The following is a 20,653-nucleotide window of genomic DNA, read 5'->3' as shown; positions in this document are numbered from 1 at the left end:
CAGTGCCATTTGATCTCATCCTACCTAGTTATCCAGTTCCAGTAGTCACTTCTTATTTAAGAATATATCAATCACTTAGGTCAGAATTATTATGAATTTAGGAATGACCTGGTGGCCTGATGAAACTGAATAATCTTTACAAAACATTTACTATTGTAAACATATGTATGTTGAGGGAATTTTTATATAAGCTACTTACCAAGTAATTACATAGCTATTAGTTTCTGTTAACCGGCAGCTAGAATTTTGAAATTCGTGGTGGCACTACTTTTGTTTAGGCTAGGCGAGTGACCCTGCCCACTTTCGGGGTAAGAGAGGAACCAGCTTTGCAAATTATCTCAATATGTTTCTGCCGGCGGATGGCTGTGGTTACAGTGATTGGCAGTAGCGGTTTTTTGGAATTTCTCTTTTCTTTTGATCTTGGAATCATTGGTGAAGTATTCTCTTTATGGTAGCCTTTTTTCAGCACAATAGAACGTGTCAAGTTTTCACTGGAGACCAGTATTACAGATTCTGATGATTTTTGAGATTTTCTGTATCTCGCGACTTGTCAACAGTGTCCAATCTGGGCTCTCAAAGTTTTAGGTATTGCAGTAAAGGCTGCAATACAAGACTGACTAAAGCCTGCTATGTTTCATGGGATTCTAAAATGTGGAAGACTTTAGGTAGTCATCTGACCAAATTAGACAGGGATAAAAAGAGGAAAGCAGCGGCTAGATCTAGTAACAAGACTTTAGCTAGTGAGGTGTCTGCAAAATCTCCACCTGAAACCCCGTCTCAATCTGTACCAATCATTCTGCACCCTGGCTCCCTTACTCCCGATCCTGACCTCAATACCAGCTTTGAGTCTAGAATTAATCTTGTTTGGTTTACTTGTTAGTACGATGGAGAAAATTGATGCTTTTGTTAAAGTCCTGATGGACAAAGTGAATGCGAAAGGTGATGGTGAAGTGTTAGTGGAGGAAGTGGCTGTCTGTCCCGCTGATTCTCCTAGGCCAAGGTCCCTGGCAAACTCCCCTAAACCTGGGAGGAGCCAAATTGACAGCCCAAAGGAGGTCGGTGGGGTCTGCCAGTCACCCCCTCAGTCGTACCTGTTGCTGATTCCCAGGTTACGACAGGGCACCGCTGGAAAGGTGTCTCTATGGAAGTTGATTGTCTTTCAGCTAGTATTTCCAGCAGTGACTCCAGTCCTAGGCACCAATGGCGTTTTCAAGGTGAATCTTGCCCTCTGAAGAGGCGCGCCCCTGGTGCTTCTCGGCCTCCTGCAATTCCTGTTAAGAAGGTTAAAGAAACTTCTCCAGAACGTTTTCCTTCCTGTAACTTTTGGGACAGTCTGGAACGTTTCTCCCAGGATCATCCAGAGTTAGTGGGACTAGTTCAGCCCTCTAAGCACGCTACTACTTGGAAATGCTCTTCTGTGTCAAGAACTTCGTCTTCTTTTAAGCGCCCATCTTTAGGTTTGTAGGATTTGCCTAGACAGATAGTGATGTCGGAGCACTCACCAGCACCCATGTCCCCAGCTCCTGTTCCTGTAGTGCCTGAACAATCAGCTTTACCTGAATCTTCTTTGGCTGAGAAGCAGTCGTTGGCGCCAGTGCGCCCAATGGCGCCAGAACTTCCTTCTCCTGTTGAATGTGTTGCTCCTTGTTGTGTGGCTCTTTCTGAGCGCCCTTCATCTTCTGTGCGACCTTCGTCTCCTGAGCACCCCTTAGCTGAGCGCACTTTGGCTCCTGAGTAGCCGCTGGCACACATGCGGCCATCAGCTCGCGAATGCTCATCGGCTCCCAAGCACCCACTGGCTCCAAAGCGCCCATCGGCTCCTGAGTGCCCATTGGCACCCGTTCATCATTTGCAGCAAGACGTTCTGTTGGCGCCCAAGTCTATTTCCGCTTCCGAGTTTGCGATTTTGTCCGTTTCTTCAGTAGTGCCCATGTTTCCTTCTGTGCTGCCTTCTCCTGCTCCAGCAGTTGCAGTTTCGCTCCCAGTTACGTCTTTTTCTTCATCTTCTGCAGTGCGACAGGCTCCTGTTTTGGATCCTTCTTTTCAGTCGATCCAACGCAAATTGGATAATATCCTGGGTTTAATTCAGAAAGCGCCATCAGCTCCCAGCCCATTGCGGAACTGTCGCCAATTTCTTCTTCTTCTGAGGAAGAAGTGGATCCTGTTACCCCTCCTTCGGCGTATGCCTCTTTACTCAGATTTCTGCTGGTGACTTTTCCATATTTCTTCTCTCCTCTAGCTCTGGCTTCTCCGGCTTCGACGTACCTAATAGATAATCAGATGATTTCTTTGAGTCTTCCTAATATGGTGCTGTACTCTTCAGTTAAGAAAGCTCCCTGTGAGGTGGAAAGCTGGCTCTAGAGCAAGAGGGAGCAGGGAAGAGCCTCTTTTAGTTGTCTTCCATCGAGATTGTCGCAGAGAAGATACCTTTCTTATGCAACCAGAGAGGCCCCATTCATGGGAACTTCTGCCCCCTCCCAGGGAGACTTCTCCGGGTTAATTGACTCCTCCAGACGGTCGCCGTTCATTTCAGCCAAGATTTTATTCTCATCCTCGGAATCGGACCACCTTATCAAACACTTATTTAAGGTTTTGGAAGTTCTCAGCTTTCTTGACTGGGCAGTAGGAGCTCTTGCCTGTAATTGAAGGATTGCCCTCATATCCCGGAAGACTTTTCTTTGGATTTTTTGGGGGTCATCTCTTGCCTAGATAAAGGTATTAGAGACGGTTCGTTTGAATCATCCTTGCTATTTGTGATGGGAATCCTCAAGAAAAGGGAGCTTTGGTGTTCCTGCACCATGAAGGGAGTTACACCTTCCCAGAAGTCTGCGCTCCTCTTCTCTCTTCTTGGTAAGAAGCACCTTTTCCCTCGGGCGACTGTGCTGCAGATTGCTTCTGATCTGCAGAAAAAGTCTACTCAGTACCTTCTCGCACAATCAGCGAGACGACCTAGAGAGTCTCCAGCCTTCACCGCTAGGACAGTTTCTCCAGTTCAACCCCAGCCCTTTCAGGGTAGAGGCAGACAAAGAGGCTTCCCATTTGTCTGAAAAATTGGATGATCTCGGTAGACATGAAAGGCGCCTACTTCCATATCCCAATTCATCAGGACTTGAGGAAGTTTTTAAGGTTCGTGGTCCAGCACAAAGTATACCAGTTCAGAGCCCTTTGCTTTGGTCTGTCGTCGGCCCCACAGGTATTGATGCGTGTACTGTACTAGCCCCAATAGCGAAATGGTTACACTTGATGGGAGTCAATGTTTCGCTGTATCTTGATGATTGGCTTATTCGCTCCCAGTCGAAGGAAAAATGTGCAGAGGACCTTCACAAGACCCTTCTTCTAGCCCAGGATTTGGGCCTCTTGATAAGCTTCCCAAAGCCTCAACTGACTCCTTCTCAGGAGGTAGCTTATTTGGGGATAAGGATAAACTCGTATTTTTCGGGTTTTTTCCTCCCCCCAAAGAATAGACTCGTGCCTTCAGAAGGCAGACAAATTTCATGCCCTTCAGTCCTGTTCTGCGAACAGCTGGGTGATCCTGTTGGGGACTCTCTCGTCCATGGAAAAGTTTGTGTGCCTGGGAAGGCTACACATGAGAAACTTACAGTTCTTTCTGAAAATCAACTGGAACAGAAAGAAATACCTGGATTCTTTCGTTTTTCTGATAACAAGGGAAATAAAAGAGGATCTTGCTTGGTAGAATTCAAGAGACAAGCTCTCTCGAGGGAAATTGCTCCTCCCTCTGAACCCTGACCAAGTGTTTTATTCAGATGCATCAGACCTAGGTTGGGAAGCCCTCCTGGGAGACATGGAAGTTTCAGGCCTTTGGACTTAAGAACAGATGAAGTGGCACATCAATGTGAAAGAATTGACAGCAATTCACTGGGAATTGCAACCGTTTGCATCAGAGGTGTTCAGGAAGACAGTGATCATCCGCTCGGACAACACCATGGCTCTGTCCTATGTCAAAAAACAAGGGGGAACTCATTCGTTTACCTTTGCCAAGCAGCAAGAGCCATACTCATTTGGGCAGATCAGAATCAAACCCAGATCCTAACCAGGTTTATTCAAGGGAAATTCAACGTGTTAGCAGACGAACTCGGCTGTCGAAAACAAGTTCTCCTCACGGAATGAACTCTCGACCCTCTCATATGCCTAAAGTTGTGGAAACTGTGGGGAAGGCTGGTTCTTGACCTGGATCTCTGGGTAATGCAATTTGCTCATTTACCTTAGGATTCTTAGCTAAGAATGAGTCCCCTTCCAATCCCTGGCCTCACTTATTCATTATTAAAAGTTTAGTAGATATTCTAGGTCTGGAGGACATAGAGAACTCTTTGCCCTGTAAGGGCGTTAAAATACTATTTACTTAGAACAGAAAAGATCCGTGGGCCATCGAGCAACCTTTGGTGCTCAGTAAAGAATCCTTCTCGCCCTCTTTCGAAAAATGCCTTGGCATTTTTTATAAAGGATCTAATTCTAGAGGCTCACTCTCAAATTGACAAGGATTTGTTGCCCGTAGTGAAAGTTGAAGCACATGAAGTGAGGGCGGTTGCCATGTTCCTGACTTTTGGGCATAATTTGTCTATTACTTCTATTATACAAACAACGTTTTGGAAATACAAATCGGTATTTGCAGCTCATTATTTGTGTGACATTGAAACTGTCTATGGAAATTGCAATACCTTGGGTCCTATTTCGATTGCTGGTATGGTGTTGGGAGAAGGAGTGTAGGAAGTCTTCCTTCATCCTTCCTGTTTTCTCGCCTTGATTCATGGTGTCGAGTTGTAGGGGAGCCTGGGGGTACTTTGTATTTGGAGTGCTCACCAGTTTTTTGTCTATAAATGGTTGGGTAATAGTATGCTTTAACGTTTGGCTATAGGCGATTGTGTTTTTTATTCTCGGGTTTTGTTTTTTGGTACTGTGCCTAGGGCAGGGGCAGCTTTGTTATTCTTTTTGTGCAATCGGGTACTCCTTTGCAACAAAGGAATCCCGCTAATGTAGCAGGCGACTCCAGGCTACAATGCCACGCTGCTATACATTGAGATGAGCGCCATCCAGAGGTAGCACTTTTCTGTAGCAGCTCTCTCAACAGGTAATGAACCAGCAAGCATTTTAACTAATGCTAGCAATTCTTCTATTTCTTTTACATTATAATTTTGATGTGTTAGGATAGATAATGCATACATCCCACCTCCTACAATGTGGGATTCAGAGTAGCTTATATAAAAATGACTTTTTTATAAAAAAATAAAGTTTTATATATACTTACCAAGTAATTTCATAATCAAAGCCCTCCCTCCTCCCCTCACATGGTTAGGAAGGTACAAACATATGAGATCATTTGCTAAGCTGGTTCCTCTCTTACCCAGAAAGTGGGCGGGGTCATCGCATAGCCAAAACAAAAGTAGTGCTACTGCGAATTTCAAAATTCTAGCTGCCCCTTAATAGAAACTAATAGCTATGTAATTACTTGGTAAGTATATATAAAACTATTTTATTATAAAAATGTCATTTTTTTAATAACTTCCATGATCAGATAATGTAAAATTACAGTTAGAATGGTTTTATGCTCAATTTCAGTGTTTTAATGTATTTTCAGTGATTACTACTGTGTAATGTGTAGATTGAAACTAAGCGGTTGGTTTACGTTGATTCCTTTTTTCAGCGGTTGGTTTCATCGTGACACCTTAATAGGATCTGTGAAGGTTCCACTGGTATCACTGGAAACAAAGTGTACACTTCATGACTCCTTTGATGTAAGTAACATAAAGCACGGTTTTTTGTTCTTATAAGAATATTGTGTTATGTTAGTAATTCTTGGTAATCTGCTTTTTGTTCATAATAACTTCTGTTTTTTTTTAAGTGTGCTTAATTTTTTTTTCTTACAGTTGACTGATGAGCGTAAGAAGATGGTTGGGGGTAAGTTAGAAGTCAAAATACGTGTACGAAATCCTATTGTAGCAAAACAATTAGAGAAGGTGACAGAAAAGTGGTTAGTAATTGATGGCTTTTGAAAAATAAGTATCATATATTTGGTCAGTTATTTGCATTGTTTTTGATGCAAAGCTTAAGAATATAATTGTGTAGATCACAGTTTCTATTTTGTCCCACCATAGAGGTTTAGTTTAAGGGTATATTTTATGCATTTCTCAAGACATGTATCAGGAGGAACATTATGCTTTTGTGTACAGTGCATTTTTATAATGATTGATATTTACTAGGAGTTATAGAACCTTAACTATCAAATCTGGGTATAAATAAGTTTTATTCTATAATAGTTGCTGCTATTCTTCAGGGATCGTTAATCCATGAAGAGCTTTAATGATCACTTTTGTCCAGTACAGTAGTATCGTTTTTGATACATGTTTATGACAGAAGTTAAGTTAGATATCTATTTATTGTATTGATTTTTGCTTTTTTTATATTTCATATCATTTTATGATGCTGTATTTGAATTATGTTAAGCAAACAGTTTCTTATAAAGCTTCTTTGAATTGAAAAATGTTTTAGCTGCTTAGAAAGTTCTGAAAACCTATTGTATATAGTTTGATAGTGGACTGACTATATTTGTCCAATTTGAAAGATATATATTTTGTTTGCAGAATGCACTTCACTTTGACAAAATTCATTTTAGAAATAATGTTAGGATACCTGAGTTTTGTTGATTCTGAGAAGATTATGTTAATGCTTGCTCATATATTCTGCAGGGCACATATAATAATTCTCATCTGTGATTTAGTTTAGATCAAGATTAAGTACAGCCATCACCAGCCAATCATTTACAGAAAACACTAAAATAGTAGTTATGATATATTGTAGTGTCAGTAAGGGAATTAGTAACTGTATGTATTAATTGCCTGGTTGCATTTTATAGAATGTCCTTCCGATTGCAAAGTTGATATTCCATAGTGGTTTCCTTCTACTGGGAATAGATCTTTTGAGTCATCAAATTGAAATTTTGATTGAAGAGTTGTCTGCCTCAGTCATCTGTTCAGAACTTCAGAGTTAAGGAATTCTTCGTATGGGAGGTCTGGTTATGTGTAGTGAATTCCTTTTTCTTCATGATCAGAGCAGGTTGGTGTGGTTAGGAGCCACTGTGTTGAGGTAAGGTGTTGCACAGTTTGTATGAAAAATGTTTGTTGCAAAAAATGTTGCTGTTGCTTTCATGCAAAGATTTCTTACTGACTGGTTCATGCAAGTATTAGGCAGCATTGCTGGCAACAGCTTGTTCTTTCACATCATTGAGGCAGTACTTGGGAATAAGGAATTAGGATGTAGAATATGTGGGAGATTTTGTAAAACTAGTAAAATCTTATGGAGTTACAGGTTTTTGTAGGGCTTTGTTTAAATATCTTTCTATTTTTATGAGGGCAAAGATTAATTCACACTATTCTTTCCTGGAGTATGATTTTTGGGTATCCCATGAAATCTTCTGTACTTTCCTTAATGAGGACTGTAAACCAGTGAATACTTTCAAGTTATACTATATATTTAAATGATTGTTTAATTTTATAGTGTACGTGGGTTGATGTGGTCTGACCATTAGAAGCATTGTTTTCCATAAACTGTAATTTCAATAAGGCTGCTAAATTGCTCTAAAACTTTATTAATCTTTTATGCTAGTAAGGATTCATTATAATTATTTTTATTAATTTAATGTAGGAGAGCATGAACAGTGTTTATTTTTAAGCTTGATTGGGTTTTGAAAATCTTGGTAATTTTGAAATTAGCATATATTTTTCCTGTTGCATTGACCTGAGGGCATTTAGCTTTGAAATGTATTCTTGTCCAGTGCCTGAAGTTAATTTTGTGTAGCCATCAAGCCTTCCTTGTGCAAGTTGATTTCATTGTCAGACTTTGGTTTATGGGACACTTTTTAAGATCCCAAGGTTAGTTGCAACTTATTCTTGTGAAGTGGAGCATCTCACTACTGTAATTGTCTTCTGCAGATGTGAAATGGAGTATTTTACTGGACTTGCTCATACAGATTGCCAATCATGTACTGAATTTGTATGGTGTGCATGTTAACAGTTTTCTTTTTTTGTCAAGAAGAATTCACCAGAATTAAATGCTATTGTTCCTGTATGAAGGAAAAGGTTTAAATCAGTTTCAGCTTCATTATGTGTAATTTAATAGTTTTTTCTTTTCTAGTGAGTAGTGATAACTGAATTGGGTCATCATGGAAAGTCATGCAGTGATTCCCTTTATAATTAGGTGATATTCTCTCTCTATCAGTCGTCCTGTCAATCCGTTTGATAATAGTTAAAAAAAAAAATTTTAACTATTTTATATTTTGATCTTATGATAACCAGCAAATTTTCTTTTAATTTCATGAGCCAGGAATGGAAGGGTAGGTTGTTTTGGAGTGAAAGTCATTTTTAAAGCTTATTATGTGATTTTTCCTTTCTTCCATTGTCTTCTTTGTGTTTACTTTATTGTTTATTACTTGTCAGTACCTTACAACTAGTCAAAAGGTGCCACACTCTTTAATTAGATTGGTATAGGGTAAAGCAGTGATTGATACTCAAAACTAATATAATAGAGGGAGTATGTTCCTGGTACCTTGAAATCCAGTTACTACTGTGTTCATTGTTCTTAATGGATCATTGTTTTTAATGGAATTTACTTTGTTGAAATTTAAACAGTAAAATTCATATTTGATCAATTATGTAAAAGTATTTTGAGATGTTTACAGAATGGTGTGAAAATTTCTAAGGTTTTCAAAGGTAATGTGTGCAGTTGTTTTGAGTTCAGTGTCTCTTAAAAAAAAATATGTACTTTATGTTCATATACATAATTATGCAGCTCATATGTGTTAAAAAGTAAAATTGATTCTGGGTCCAAACTCAGAGTATTCCTATTTTAAATTTTCGATGTAAGTACTTCTAGTGCTGGTGAAATTGTTTAACATATCCTATTTGGAACTGGAAAAGGCCTATAGGTATTATTCATTCCCTTTCATCTTTTGCAAAGTAGTTTCAAGATTACAAATGGACTCAGACTCTGTAGTTATGGAGGAGAGTATTTTTTATCTTGGCAGTCCTTTGTACTCTCATAAATAATGAATGATCATTAATAAATTGTTGATTAGATGGCTATTTTGAGGTGGTAACTTTACTGTGTTTTGCTTACTTCATCTTTCTTAAAATGTTGTCAGAATATCTTTCTTCTGGACATTGTCTGCTGTGCTGAGTAAATATATCCATATCTTTTAATTAGCTTTGCATGCTTCAGTTTACATGTAAAGTTCATGTTAAACATCATTACTGAAGAACTTAGAGTTTTTCAGGGATTGAAAGGTGCTCTCTCTCTCTCTCTCTCTCTCTCTCTCTCTCTCTCTCTCTCTCTCTCTCTCTCTCTCTCATGTTGTTACTGATGTGGTTTTGTTAAAAGAGGGAAGAGTGCAATAAGATTATCATCTGAGTTCCTCAGTTACAAATATTGTTTGCACTAACTTTATAAACCTTATGTGTAAGAGGAGAAGTACCTGTTATTGTGATGAACCTCTGTATTTTTCAGTGAGAAAGTTTTTTTTTTTTCTTTTACATAGTTTATGCTATTAGTAAGTTCGATTTTGTAGCATAGCATGACAAGTGAATGACTGGATATGGTAAACTTTGCTGTCAGAGCAGAGGTATTTCAAATCTGTTTAAGGGGTTGTAGTGGTCACAATTAGATTGTTCAGAGGTGTACATGATTAGTTATTTGCTGCCATATTATCTCATAATATTTTTGTAGCTTACTCGAGGTTGCCTGCATCAGTGGCGAGTTGAATTTTCATGTCTTGCCAGAAGTGCCTGTGTATGTAGAATTTATACTGTTCATTGATATATTTTACTGTAATTATATTACTACAAGATATTGTGTTTCCAGCTTCTTGATCAGTGTTCAATGTTGATATTTAGCTGAGCTTATTTACACTGTAACGAAAAAATAAAATAATTTAACAGATCACAGAGTTTTGGTGCATTATTTTCCTCAATGGAATGTACTTACTACAAAGGTGGATGATGAAGAATAAAATACAATTCTATAATGAGGCATGGTAAAGATGATTTTTATTTGTTTACTAAAGACCACACATTGATTATGAAGGCCTTCCTTTCTAAATGGTGTACGAGTAGGAGGATACACGTGGCATTTGTAAAATTGTAAGATACTTTATTAAAGAAATAGGGTGGTTTATGAAGGAAATTCAGCTAACAGCAAGGTGGACTACATTCTCACAGCTTCGTAACTTCAGGTGAAGTTAGAACAGTACAGAACAACGGCAAGAGCCGTTAGATGTTGCCCTCAAGACTAGCCTAAGGTAAGGTTGCTCCTTTTGACATAGTGGGTTTGATTACATTTATGGACATATATATTGATCAATTTTTTTGGGCTGATTTTAACTTTTTAAGTGGGTGTCATTGCTATAGTCTGTAGTAAGTTAAGAAAAAATGTAATAATAATAGTTTCAGTGCATCTCTGCATTATCTACTACCATAGGGGGTTAGTGCCATGAGTGCATCTCAGGCGTCATCCTTCCACAGTAGCTGCAACTCCTATCATTCCTTTCACTGTGCCTCCATTCATATTCTCTCTTCCATTTTACTTTCCACCCTCTCCTAACAATGTTGTTTCATAGTGCAATTGCAAGGATTTCCTCCTGTTACACCTTAAAACCGTTTTACTCTCAATTTCCCTTTTTGCGCTGAACAACCTCATAGGTTCATTAGAATATGTAAGCATTGTTAACTTTCAGACTTACAATTATTTAATATAATGAAATTGTGTGGAATGGTATGATAGTGTAAAGTCACCACATCGGCGCCAGGATAGTGTTTCGGCGGCGCCATTAATTAAGTCTCCGCTGAGCTTGTTTTCTTTGGTGACTTCCCATTTTCTTCAAGCTCAATTAGTCATGCCTAAAACGTGCCAGGTCACGCATTTTAATCAGTTTTACTTTATGCGTGTTTATACAAATGTCACACATTGTGTATCACATGTTTCTTCATTCACAGGCATCAAGACTGTATCCATATTGTAGCTCTGTATGTTTTGTATTGTAATTTGTACTCGTTCACTGTATATTATTGTTTATTGTTTCGACCTCAGGTCACAGTCAATTCCATTGTCTCTCGCGGGCTGGCGTCAGTCGGCCGCTATATAAGCTGCCTGGATCTGTAATAAAGTAGCAGTAACTTTTACCTGCTCGTTTCTTTGACACCTTACAGTGGTGACCCCCGGAGTATCCCGGAGCCATTAGCGGACTCACACGGCGACTTAGTCTTGGCTCCAGGATTTCTCCAAAACGCTCTTAGCGGCCTAAACACGGCGCTGTAACCAGCGTTTGAGCGTGCTGACTCTCGTCGGCGTACCCCACCAGCGTCACTAGCGGAACCACTCGGCGCACGAAAGTGCGTACTGACGCGAGTACCCCACTCCAGTAAGGGGTCAGGAGCGAGCATGGACGCCGGGTATCCTCCTTCATGCAGTTAAACGCGGACCTCGCGGACTCGGAGGTTTACCTACCTCCCATCACACCCGCGCCTGCCCCCGCATCGAGGCCCTCCCGCAACTCCACACCAGCGCCCTGAACACACGACGGCCGGGCACACATCGCGGGCCGCCCTCACCGTAAAGCTGCCGCCGTTTACGGGGAACCCATCGATGTGGCTGCGCAGGGTGGAGAGCCACTTCAGAATCGCGGACCTGAGGGACGAAATCCTACAGGCCGACACAGTGCTCAACGCCCTTCCGGAGGACGTGTACAGAAAACTCATCTCGCGAGTACCAAACACACACCTCACATACAGCACCACAAAAAGTTCCTCCTCGAAGCTTGCTCCCTGCCCATCGCCGAGTGGGGCGCCCGTGCTATCGACCTTGCCATAAACCCACGCCACGACCTCAATTCAAGAGACGCGGCAGGGCATGGTCGTAGATCTCCTGTCACTACCAGACTTGGGTGGCACAAAGAAGCGGCAGGAGATAAGCTTCACACGGAAATCTACCTTCGCCAACTCCTCCCGGAGGTACGCAACCAGATCGCTCACCCTACACCTTGCCTGTCGAGGACCTCATAGAGACGGCGCAACACCTCACAGACTCCGTCAAGGCTTCACAGCGGCTAAAACCGGCCACACAGCCGGTCAGCTCCGTCCAGCCTGAAGAGGACGTAGAGCAGCCCGTCAACGCCATCGCCAACAGACGCCCACCGAACCACAGCAGATGGAGGTCCCGGGCTTCTGTTGCTACCACAAGTGGTTCGGAAAGGACGCCCGAAACTGCCTGCCGCCCTGCTCGTTCGCCCGTTCAAAAAACGGGGGTGGCGGCGGCCAGCAGGACAGGCCGCCATGGCAGCCGAAGAACCCAGGGCCTCAAAAACAGTAGGTTTTTACGTCCGTGACACCGTCTCCGGCAGGATGATGCTGGTCGACACAGGGGCCTTTAAATCGGTCTTCCCAGCATCCAGAGAGGACCGCAACCAGACACCAGACCCGGCTGCTTTCCTGACGGCCGCCAACAGAAGCCCCAGCCAAGCATGGCATATACCACCATATAGTGACCAAAGGGCCCCTGACACATGCGAAGTTCCGCAGGCTTCCCCCTCAGCGCCTTCAGGAGGCGAAAAAAGCATTCGCGGAGATGGAACAGATGGGCATCTGCAGGAAAGCCTCCAGTCCATGGGCCTCCACATGGTGCAGAAACCGGACGGCTCCTGGAGACCCTGCGGCGACTACAGGCGGCTCAACATTGCAACAGAGCCCGACCACTACCCTCTACCCAACATGCAAGACCTCACGGCCTCCTTTCACGGGGCCAAAATATTCACTAAATTGGACCTTCTTAAATCTTATTTCCAGGTACCTGTTGCGCCAGAGGACATACCAAAGACAGCCATCATCACGCCCTTCGGGTCCTATGTGTTCGCCTTCTCCACCTTCGGGCTGAGGAACGCCGGGGCCACCTTCCAGCGGCTCATGGACAGCATCCTGGGGGACCTAAAATTCTGCGTCTGCTACGTCAACGACATTCTCATATTTTCCAGGTCTCACAGCGAACACCAGAGACACATCAAAGCAGTCCTCCAGCGCCTCCAAGAGAACGGCCTCGTCGTCCGTTTCGACAAGTGTACCTTCGGCGTCCAGAAAGCAGAATTCCTGGGTCACGAGGTGTCTCCGACAGGCGTCCGCCCTCTTACATCGAAAGTAGCAGCCGTAGCCAAGTTCCCGACACCCACCTCCATCAAGGCCGTCCAGGAGTTCCTTGGGATGGTAAACTTCTACAGGCGGTTCATCCCCGGGATCGCGCACACCACGGCCCCCCTGACGGAAGTCCTAAAAGGCCAACCGAAGTCCCTGTCTTGGGGACCCAGCCAGCAGCAGGCCTTTTCCCTGACGAACGCCGCCCTCACCAAGGCAACCGCCTGGGCACACCAGGATCCCAAGGCCCCCCTCCAGCTGACGACAGACGCCAGTAACGTCGCCTGCCGTGCTGTTCTGGAGCAAATCATCAACGGCGCCCCCCAGCCCATCGCCTTCTTCAGCAAGAAGTTCAGTCCCGCAGAGACCCGCTACAGCACCTTCGACAGGGAACTCTGCACGATGTACCGCGCAGTTCGGCACTTCAAGTTCCTCCTGGAGGGGACGCCCTTCACAATCTTCACAGACCACCAGCCACTGGTTCACGCCTTCACGAAGCAGGGGACGATGGTCTTCCAGACAGCAGCGCCACCTCTCAGCCATAGCCGAATTTACCTGTTCCGTCAGGTACCTCCCGGCAAGAAAAATCCCGTAGCAGACGCCCTCTCCAGAGTCGAGTTGAACGCAGTGCAGCTTGGTGTAGATTACCAGGATCTTGCCAGAGAACAGGCCGCTGACCCAGAAACCCCAGCATACCGCACCGCCATCACATCCCTCAGTGGCGGACGTGACCCTCGCCCCGAAGGCCCCAGCCTGCTCTGTGACATCAGCACAGGTCAGCCCCCCCCTTTGGTTCCAGCCTCACACGCCGCCAGGTATTCGACATAATTCACGGCCTCTCACACCCTCCAGCAGGACCACGCCAAACTGCTTTCAAAAAGTTCGTCTGGCACGGGTGCAAAAGGACGCCACGGCCTGGGCAAAACAGTGCCTGCAGTGCCAGACCAGTAAGGTGGGTCGTCACACGCAGTCGGGGTAGGCGAGTTCCCACAGCCAGGGCGCCGCCGCCACATCCACATCGACGTCGCCGGGCCCCTTCCCCGTCAGGCGGATCCAGATACCTCCTGACGGTGGTAGACCGTTCGACGAGGTGGCCCGGCCACACCCATGCAAGAAGCCACCGCCAGCGCGGCGCCGAGGCCCTGCTCTCCAGTTGGGTTAGCCGCCGGCATCCCGGACCACATCACAACCGACAGGGGCCCCGCTTTCCTCTCCGAGTTGTGGTCTGCCCTGGCTCAACTGCTGGGAACCACGCACCACACCACCACAGCGCACAACCCAGCGCCAACGGCCTGGTCGAACAGTTCTACAGGTCCCTAAAGTCATCCTCATGGCCCGCTGCACCGCCGAGGACTGGAAACATCAGCTGCCGTGGGTCCTCCTCGGTTGAGGACCGCCCCAGAGCCGACGGCACCCCATCCGCAGCTGAACAAACCTATGGGGAACCCCTCGTGGTGCCGGGAGAGCTCGTGACGGATGAACGCCACTCCCCATCACTGCAGAGGCTCCGCGATGTGGCCGGCAAGTTCGCCTGCAGGCGCCATACATCGACAAAGCAACCACCTTCATGCTGCCACAGCTGTCATCCGCCACCCACGTCTTCGTCAGAGTCGACGCCGTCCGTCCACCACTAACTAAGCCCTACAGCGGACCCTTCCACGTGCTGGAACGGAACAGCAAAGTGTTCCAGCTGGCACTCCCAGGCAAGGACGACTGGGTTTCCATAGACCGGTTACAGCCCGCCTTCCTGTCGGAGAGTCCTGGCAGCGACGCAGCACCCCTTCCGCCCAACCGCACTCCAGCACGCCCTCACCCCGCAGGGCCGCCGCCCCAGGAAGGGACCGCCCAACCAGCAGCCTCACAGGCGGGAGGCCCTCCGTTATCTTCAAGGAGCCGCGGCACCTTCAGCGCCCCAGCAGATACAGGGATTAGTCAGATGCGTCCCTCGTCTTTGGGGGAGTATTTGTAAAGTCACCACATCGGGCGCCGGGATAGTGTTTCGCGGCGCCATTAATTAAGTCTCCGCTGAGCTTGTTTTCTTTGGTGACTTCCCATTTTCTTCAAGCTCAATTAGTCACGCCTAAAACGTGCCAGGTCACGCAATTTAATCATTTTTACTTTATGCGTGTTTATACAAATGTCACACATTGTGTATCACATGTTTCTTTATTCACAGGCATCAAGACTGTATCCATATTGTAGCTCTGTATGTTTTGTATTGTAATTTGTACTCGTTCACTGTATATTATTGTTTATTGTTTCGACCTCAGGTCACAGTCAATTCCATTGTCTCTCGCGGGCTGGCGTCAGTCGGCCGCTATATAAGCTGCCTGGATCTGTAATAAAGTAGCAGTAACTTTTACCTGCTCGTTTCTTTGACACCTTGCAATAGTTTGAGTAAAGTTACTGCTCCATCTGATGAACAGTCCTTGCACTGGCCACATTCTCTAAGATGTACTCTACTGGAATAAGTTTGCTGTTGCACCAGCACTGTTTTGCAACTTGCCTCCGGAGGCTGGAGTAATATGGCCAATACTGGGGTCAAAATTGAATTAACACTTGTCTATGCAGTATTCTGCAAAAGATTGGTGCTTTCATTCAGCAAAAAATATACACATTAAATCAAGCTATTTGGAGTATAATAAAGCTTAGATCAAAACTTCCAGTCAATAACTCAACCCTGTAGGGGTTAGTTCTGCCAGTGCACCTCTTGTGGTGGGCTGTACGCATTACTAAAGGGTGTTTGCATCATTCCTTTTGCCTCTAGCTTGACCCACTTTTTAGAACTTCACTTTACTCCATTCCTACTTCCTTTCTTCCATCCTGCTGTCCAACCTCTCTAACTTACTTCTTAGTGCAATTATGGTTTTTTCACATTTTTACTTTTAGTGCCTCGTGCTGCATCTAGGTTATTTTCCAGATCTTAATTTTGCTGTCCAATATTCTAATTCCCGCTTTTCACTGTCTTAAGTGCTAAATGGCTGAAAGTGCTCCAGTATGTGGCTTTTTAGCATAAATTTGATGACCCATCCATCCTTATATTAATACTATAAATATAGAACTTCAAAGTTTTGGAGAAAACATAGGCCTATGGCTTGTAGATTACTGTGCAGTAGCCTCGTCAACAGAGAACTGGCAACTGCCCCTCAAACATTGCAGTGGGGATGATGAACATATATAATGCAATTATATTTAGTGCATTACACAGCTAAAAGCTCATAATTATTGCTCAAGAAGGAAGAAAATCCAGTTTGTGGTAGAAAGAATTGGCCCATATGATAACCAAAGTACCTCTTGCTGCTTAAATTGTTGGTGATGCATTACAAAATTTGTAAATAAAATGTCCTTGTAACAGCCTTAAGGAAGAGACTTGCAATTTCCTTTACTTGATGCTCACCATGATGCAGAACTTGCAGAGTTCTTTTCAGGAATAACCAAACAAGAACAAGTGCGATACTGTCAGTAATTCCTCAGTGGTAAAGAACATAGGGTTTTGATTGCAGTTGTGTGTGTCCCTTGTCACTCCAATACAGGTGGCATCTTTAGCTCAGATTCTTTCATACTTAAGGCTATCAAGTATGTGAGGGTCATTGTAAGGAAAGTCAGGAAGATTCAACATCTTCAAACCAGCTTATTTTTCCTTCTTTGCCATTTTTTTAACTATTGTCAAACACGGCATTGCCAGCTTGAATGTGTTACCAACGCTGGGATCCCATGGAAACTGAAGTGCAGTACATCATAGAGCTATGCTCTCGTGCTAACATTTTTATGAGATTTGACTTAAAAGTTGTTTTTGTGCAGGATGCCTGGTCATACAGCAGTCCCAGTTGCTATACTTTAAGATCTGAAAGTTTCTACCCAGTATACCTCTAATTCACAGCATTGCTATTTAGCAATTAGGTTGATAATTGCTCATAGACAACAAATTCATTGAACAGACGGCTTTGTCGCTGTCTTGTGGTTCCAAGTGTATTATGAAGAGCAGAAATGGTTCTAATCCAATTATGAGAGCCAGATGCTTTCTTCATTTGACACCATTCAAGCAGATATATTTGGTCAAGGAATATGAAGTTACCCTGTTAAGTCTCCCTATCTCTGTGCTTGAAAGTAATATTTTGTTTATATGGTGATATATTGCTGTAACATGTCTTACACATATATTGCTGTAACATGTCTTACACTGCTTCCTCCATGGCTGATTCTGTGTGACTGTCATATCAAATCCACCCCTAGATCACCATGAATGTCTCTCCAGCTTATTCTCTTTTGTAAGACCAATTATGTTTTATTACATTCCAAACTCTCAGCGGTCTGTTCCATCAAACTACTGAGGTTGCACTCCATCTTAAGCCATTGATGTTCAACACAAGGATTTAAAGACTCACAGTTGAAGATTATTGAGTTGAAACTGTACAGCAAACTATGGCACCTTTGGTGTGTTTACGTATTTCTGTTTTGGCGACAGATTTGCTTCACCTTATACTAAAATATGGAGTGGATAAAAAATATATGACTGGGTTTTAAAAATTCAGAATGAATCATACATTAAGAATATCCGCTACTGTTCAGTTTCAAGGCCCAATCTTTTATATGACTTATTAAAAACACTACGAACACTATGCTTCGCTGTGCATTTCCTTGTTTAGGTTCAAATGATAATCAGTTTGCCTTTGGCCTAAACTCTATAGGCTATTCAGGTCTATATTCAGAAATGCAAACATCAGACAGTAGAAAACTAACAAAAAAAGCATATGTTTACGAACACTTTTTATTGTATGTAACATTAACTTATGATCACGTCCACAAGACATAATCAATCTCCACACAAACTGATTTGCAGTACTTTATTTAGTTTCCTTTGTAGCAATGTTCAATTCTTTCCGTTCACTTTTAAAGAAGTTAAAATGACGTCACACAAAAACCCTATATTTTAGATTAAAAATTTTTGTATACCTTTTTCCAAATTTTAAATTAATTTCTGAGTAAATCCAAGCAGGTATGAATATATTTTAAACTGTATTTTATTTATTCTAAATTGGAAATAAATACGAATGTCAGGTATATCTTACCGTACGTTTGACGGCCAAATTATTTAGGCATTTTCTTTCCTTTGAAGGTTCATTGAAAGCGTTCTCAGCGATTAAGTTGTGTGTATGTTATCTACATGAGGGTATTTTTTAATTAATATTGAATAAATTTGTGAAAATTTTGGTATATTAACTAATAATATATACTTAACTCAACGTTGATATTTTATAAATTGGGATAAGAAAAATATTATAAATATGACACAGGAAACGATTCTTCAATGATCGTGCTGCGGCTGCCTGTGAGTGGCGACTGACAAAGAGTGACAATGCCGAGTGAAAACCTGCTTGCGTTCTTTGTTATTCAACATTTCACTGCATATTTCCAGGTATCGTGCCCTAGATTTACTTTAAAATCAAACAAAATGTAATGAGAGATCTGCTGATATGTCACGTAACGTTTGGCGTAGTGTGTAATGGCTCAGAAGCCTAAACATTACTGTATCCTACCTAGGCTATGATGTGCCTGAAGTAGCCTGACTTTTGAATGGACAGTTTGGGGAAGGAATAATTATACCCATAAATGTTTGCGTATAGTGTTTTAAGTTGTTCATCTTGTTTTAATACTTCGAAATGTGAGGTTGTCTTGCAGTCAGCTTAGTTCAAAGGGTGGAAGGGACAGATACTAGTGAATATTCCTTTTCAGTAGCCTAGGCCATGGTGGAGGACAGTGGGTAGGCAACAGGAACTCATTGATCAGCCCTAGGTTAGTTTTTTTGTATATGTGAGCAATCATGCTAACATGCTATATGTTGCACACACACACACACACACACACACACACACACACACACACACACACACACACACACACACACACACCACAACGACTTTGATTGCCGGGTAATTTGAGGCAGTCTTGGTCGTTTCGGCCGTTAGTCATTTAGGCTGTAACGTCCAAAATAATGTGAGACGGTTATGTTTGTGGTGTATACCATTATGTTTACAGTATTTACCATCATTATTTTATGTTTTACTTACATCCCGAAGAGGCTGGTACTAAACTCGGCGCCCTTTTTGTGCGTAAACGTGCTTTTGGCCGAAACGACCCTAACTCGAGGCCCACTGGGTGATACAGTGGTACTTCAGTCCCAAGCCATAGCCTATACATGAACCTCGTATCTTCAGACATTTAACCGTTATTAAAGGTGTAAAGTAGGCCTGTTAATGTTTTACATTCCTCCTGCTTCCAGTTATGGGAATTTCAGTGGGAAACCTGGCCCTCGAATGGGGGGAAACCAAGAATGACTTCACTGCACCCATGAGAAATACAGGAAATGCACAAATCACAACATAATCAGTTGAAAGAATATATGGTTATTTTTCGTTAGACTCCAGCCACCTTCTACATTAAAATTTATATTTTTCTTGAATAAAAGACATAAAAACTACAAACTTCTTCTCTATGCATTATCTTCGCAAATGATTAATAACAGAGAAAAAAAATACTAAACTTACATAAGTTGCCAGTTTTTTCTAAGTCCATTGTTTATGTTTTCACTGTTAAGATGGGTAGCTCTTGTTACGTTCGTATGTTTGTTTTCACTCCTGATAAATGCGCATTGTGACAATTTTCGCCTACATGCGCAATGACTCCACCCACTAAACAAGATTCTTCAATTAGAATACAGTACCTGTAGTAAAAGCATTACTATTGGATCCTGCTTTTTGCTGGACTTCAGTTGGTGTGTTTTACGACGACAACCCGTTTGCGCATGCGTTCCCCTCAGTTGTTCCTTATCTGTGCTGACCTACTGGAGTTGAATTTTGAATCGTCCAATCAGAATTCAGATATTTTTTATACAGTACTTTTCTTTCGTGTTTCCAAGGATGTCGTCGGAAAAAAGCCGGTTCAGACTGAAAACCAAGTTAGTGTAGTCATGGCTTCCAATTGTGACGGTTGTGCTGTAACTGAATATGAGGCTATTAGCCGGTTTTTTAAGAAAAATGACGAATCTGTACAATTTTTCAGAGATCACGGCGTTCTTCCAAAGAAGGTGAAGTGTCCCAAGTGTGGCAAGGATTGTGTTCTACGTTCACCCTGGTGGTGTTGCTGAAACATCAGACTCCGAGTAGTAAGGTAAGGAAACAAAATCTAGTCTAGAAGTGTCATTTTTTAATGCATTGACTAATTGCTAATGTCCTGTGACCCCTGTGGCGGGCGCGCGCAGCGCAATATTACCGCTTGCCATATATACGTGCCTGCGACAATCTTTAAAAAATGCAAATAAGGCGCGAAGCGCCGTTTTGCCGCGGCGTACTCGAGACTACCCATTCCTTTTGCATACATATAGAGTAAGGGGGCAAACTATACATTTGCGCGAGATATCATCATCAGAGCACAACTAAACAACAAAAAAACTACCAGAAAATTTGGTTTTCCAT

General features: G+C 42.9%; 1 protein-coding gene and 1 long non-coding RNA gene across 4 annotated transcripts in view; both read left to right on the top strand.

Moving 5' to 3' along the window:
* The window catches only part of l(2)gd1 (lethal (2) giant discs 1), a 30,276-nt gene extending 20,331 nt beyond the window's left edge, over window positions 1–9,945 (top strand). The window contains exons 15-17 of one of the 2 annotated variants that reach the window (XR_010855632.1): window positions 5,660–5,750; window positions 5,883–9,186; window positions 9,229–9,945. Coding sequence is in view for 1 of the 2 variants with exons in the window: in XM_067118513.1 (XP_066974614.1) it covers window positions 5,660–5,750; window positions 5,883–6,008 (217 nt within the window). In the remaining variant the exon portion in view is untranslated. Of the gene's footprint in view, window positions 1–5,659; window positions 5,751–5,882 lie in introns of both variants that reach the window. The other variant, XM_067118513.1, reaches the window with a different exon arrangement.
* An 8,542-nt stretch (window positions 9,946–18,487) lies between these two features.
* LOC136847141 (uncharacterized) overlaps window positions 18,488–20,653 on the top strand; it is a 68,786-nt gene continuing 66,620 nt past the window's right edge. Inside the window, exon 1 of one of the 2 annotated variants that reach the window (XR_010855630.1) lies at window positions 18,488–18,597. This is a non-coding gene — a long non-coding RNA (uncharacterized lncRNA). Of the gene's footprint in view, window positions 18,598–20,120; window positions 20,349–20,653 lie in introns of those variants that run through there. The other variant, XR_010855631.1, reaches the window with a different exon arrangement.

This window comes from Macrobrachium rosenbergii, chromosome 16 (assembly GCF_040412425.1).
Source record: "Macrobrachium rosenbergii isolate ZJJX-2024 chromosome 16, ASM4041242v1, whole genome shotgun sequence".
NCBI classification, from domain to species: Eukaryota; Metazoa; Arthropoda; class Malacostraca; order Decapoda; family Palaemonidae; genus Macrobrachium; species Macrobrachium rosenbergii.
This window is presented reverse-complemented; position numbering and strand designations above follow the sequence as displayed.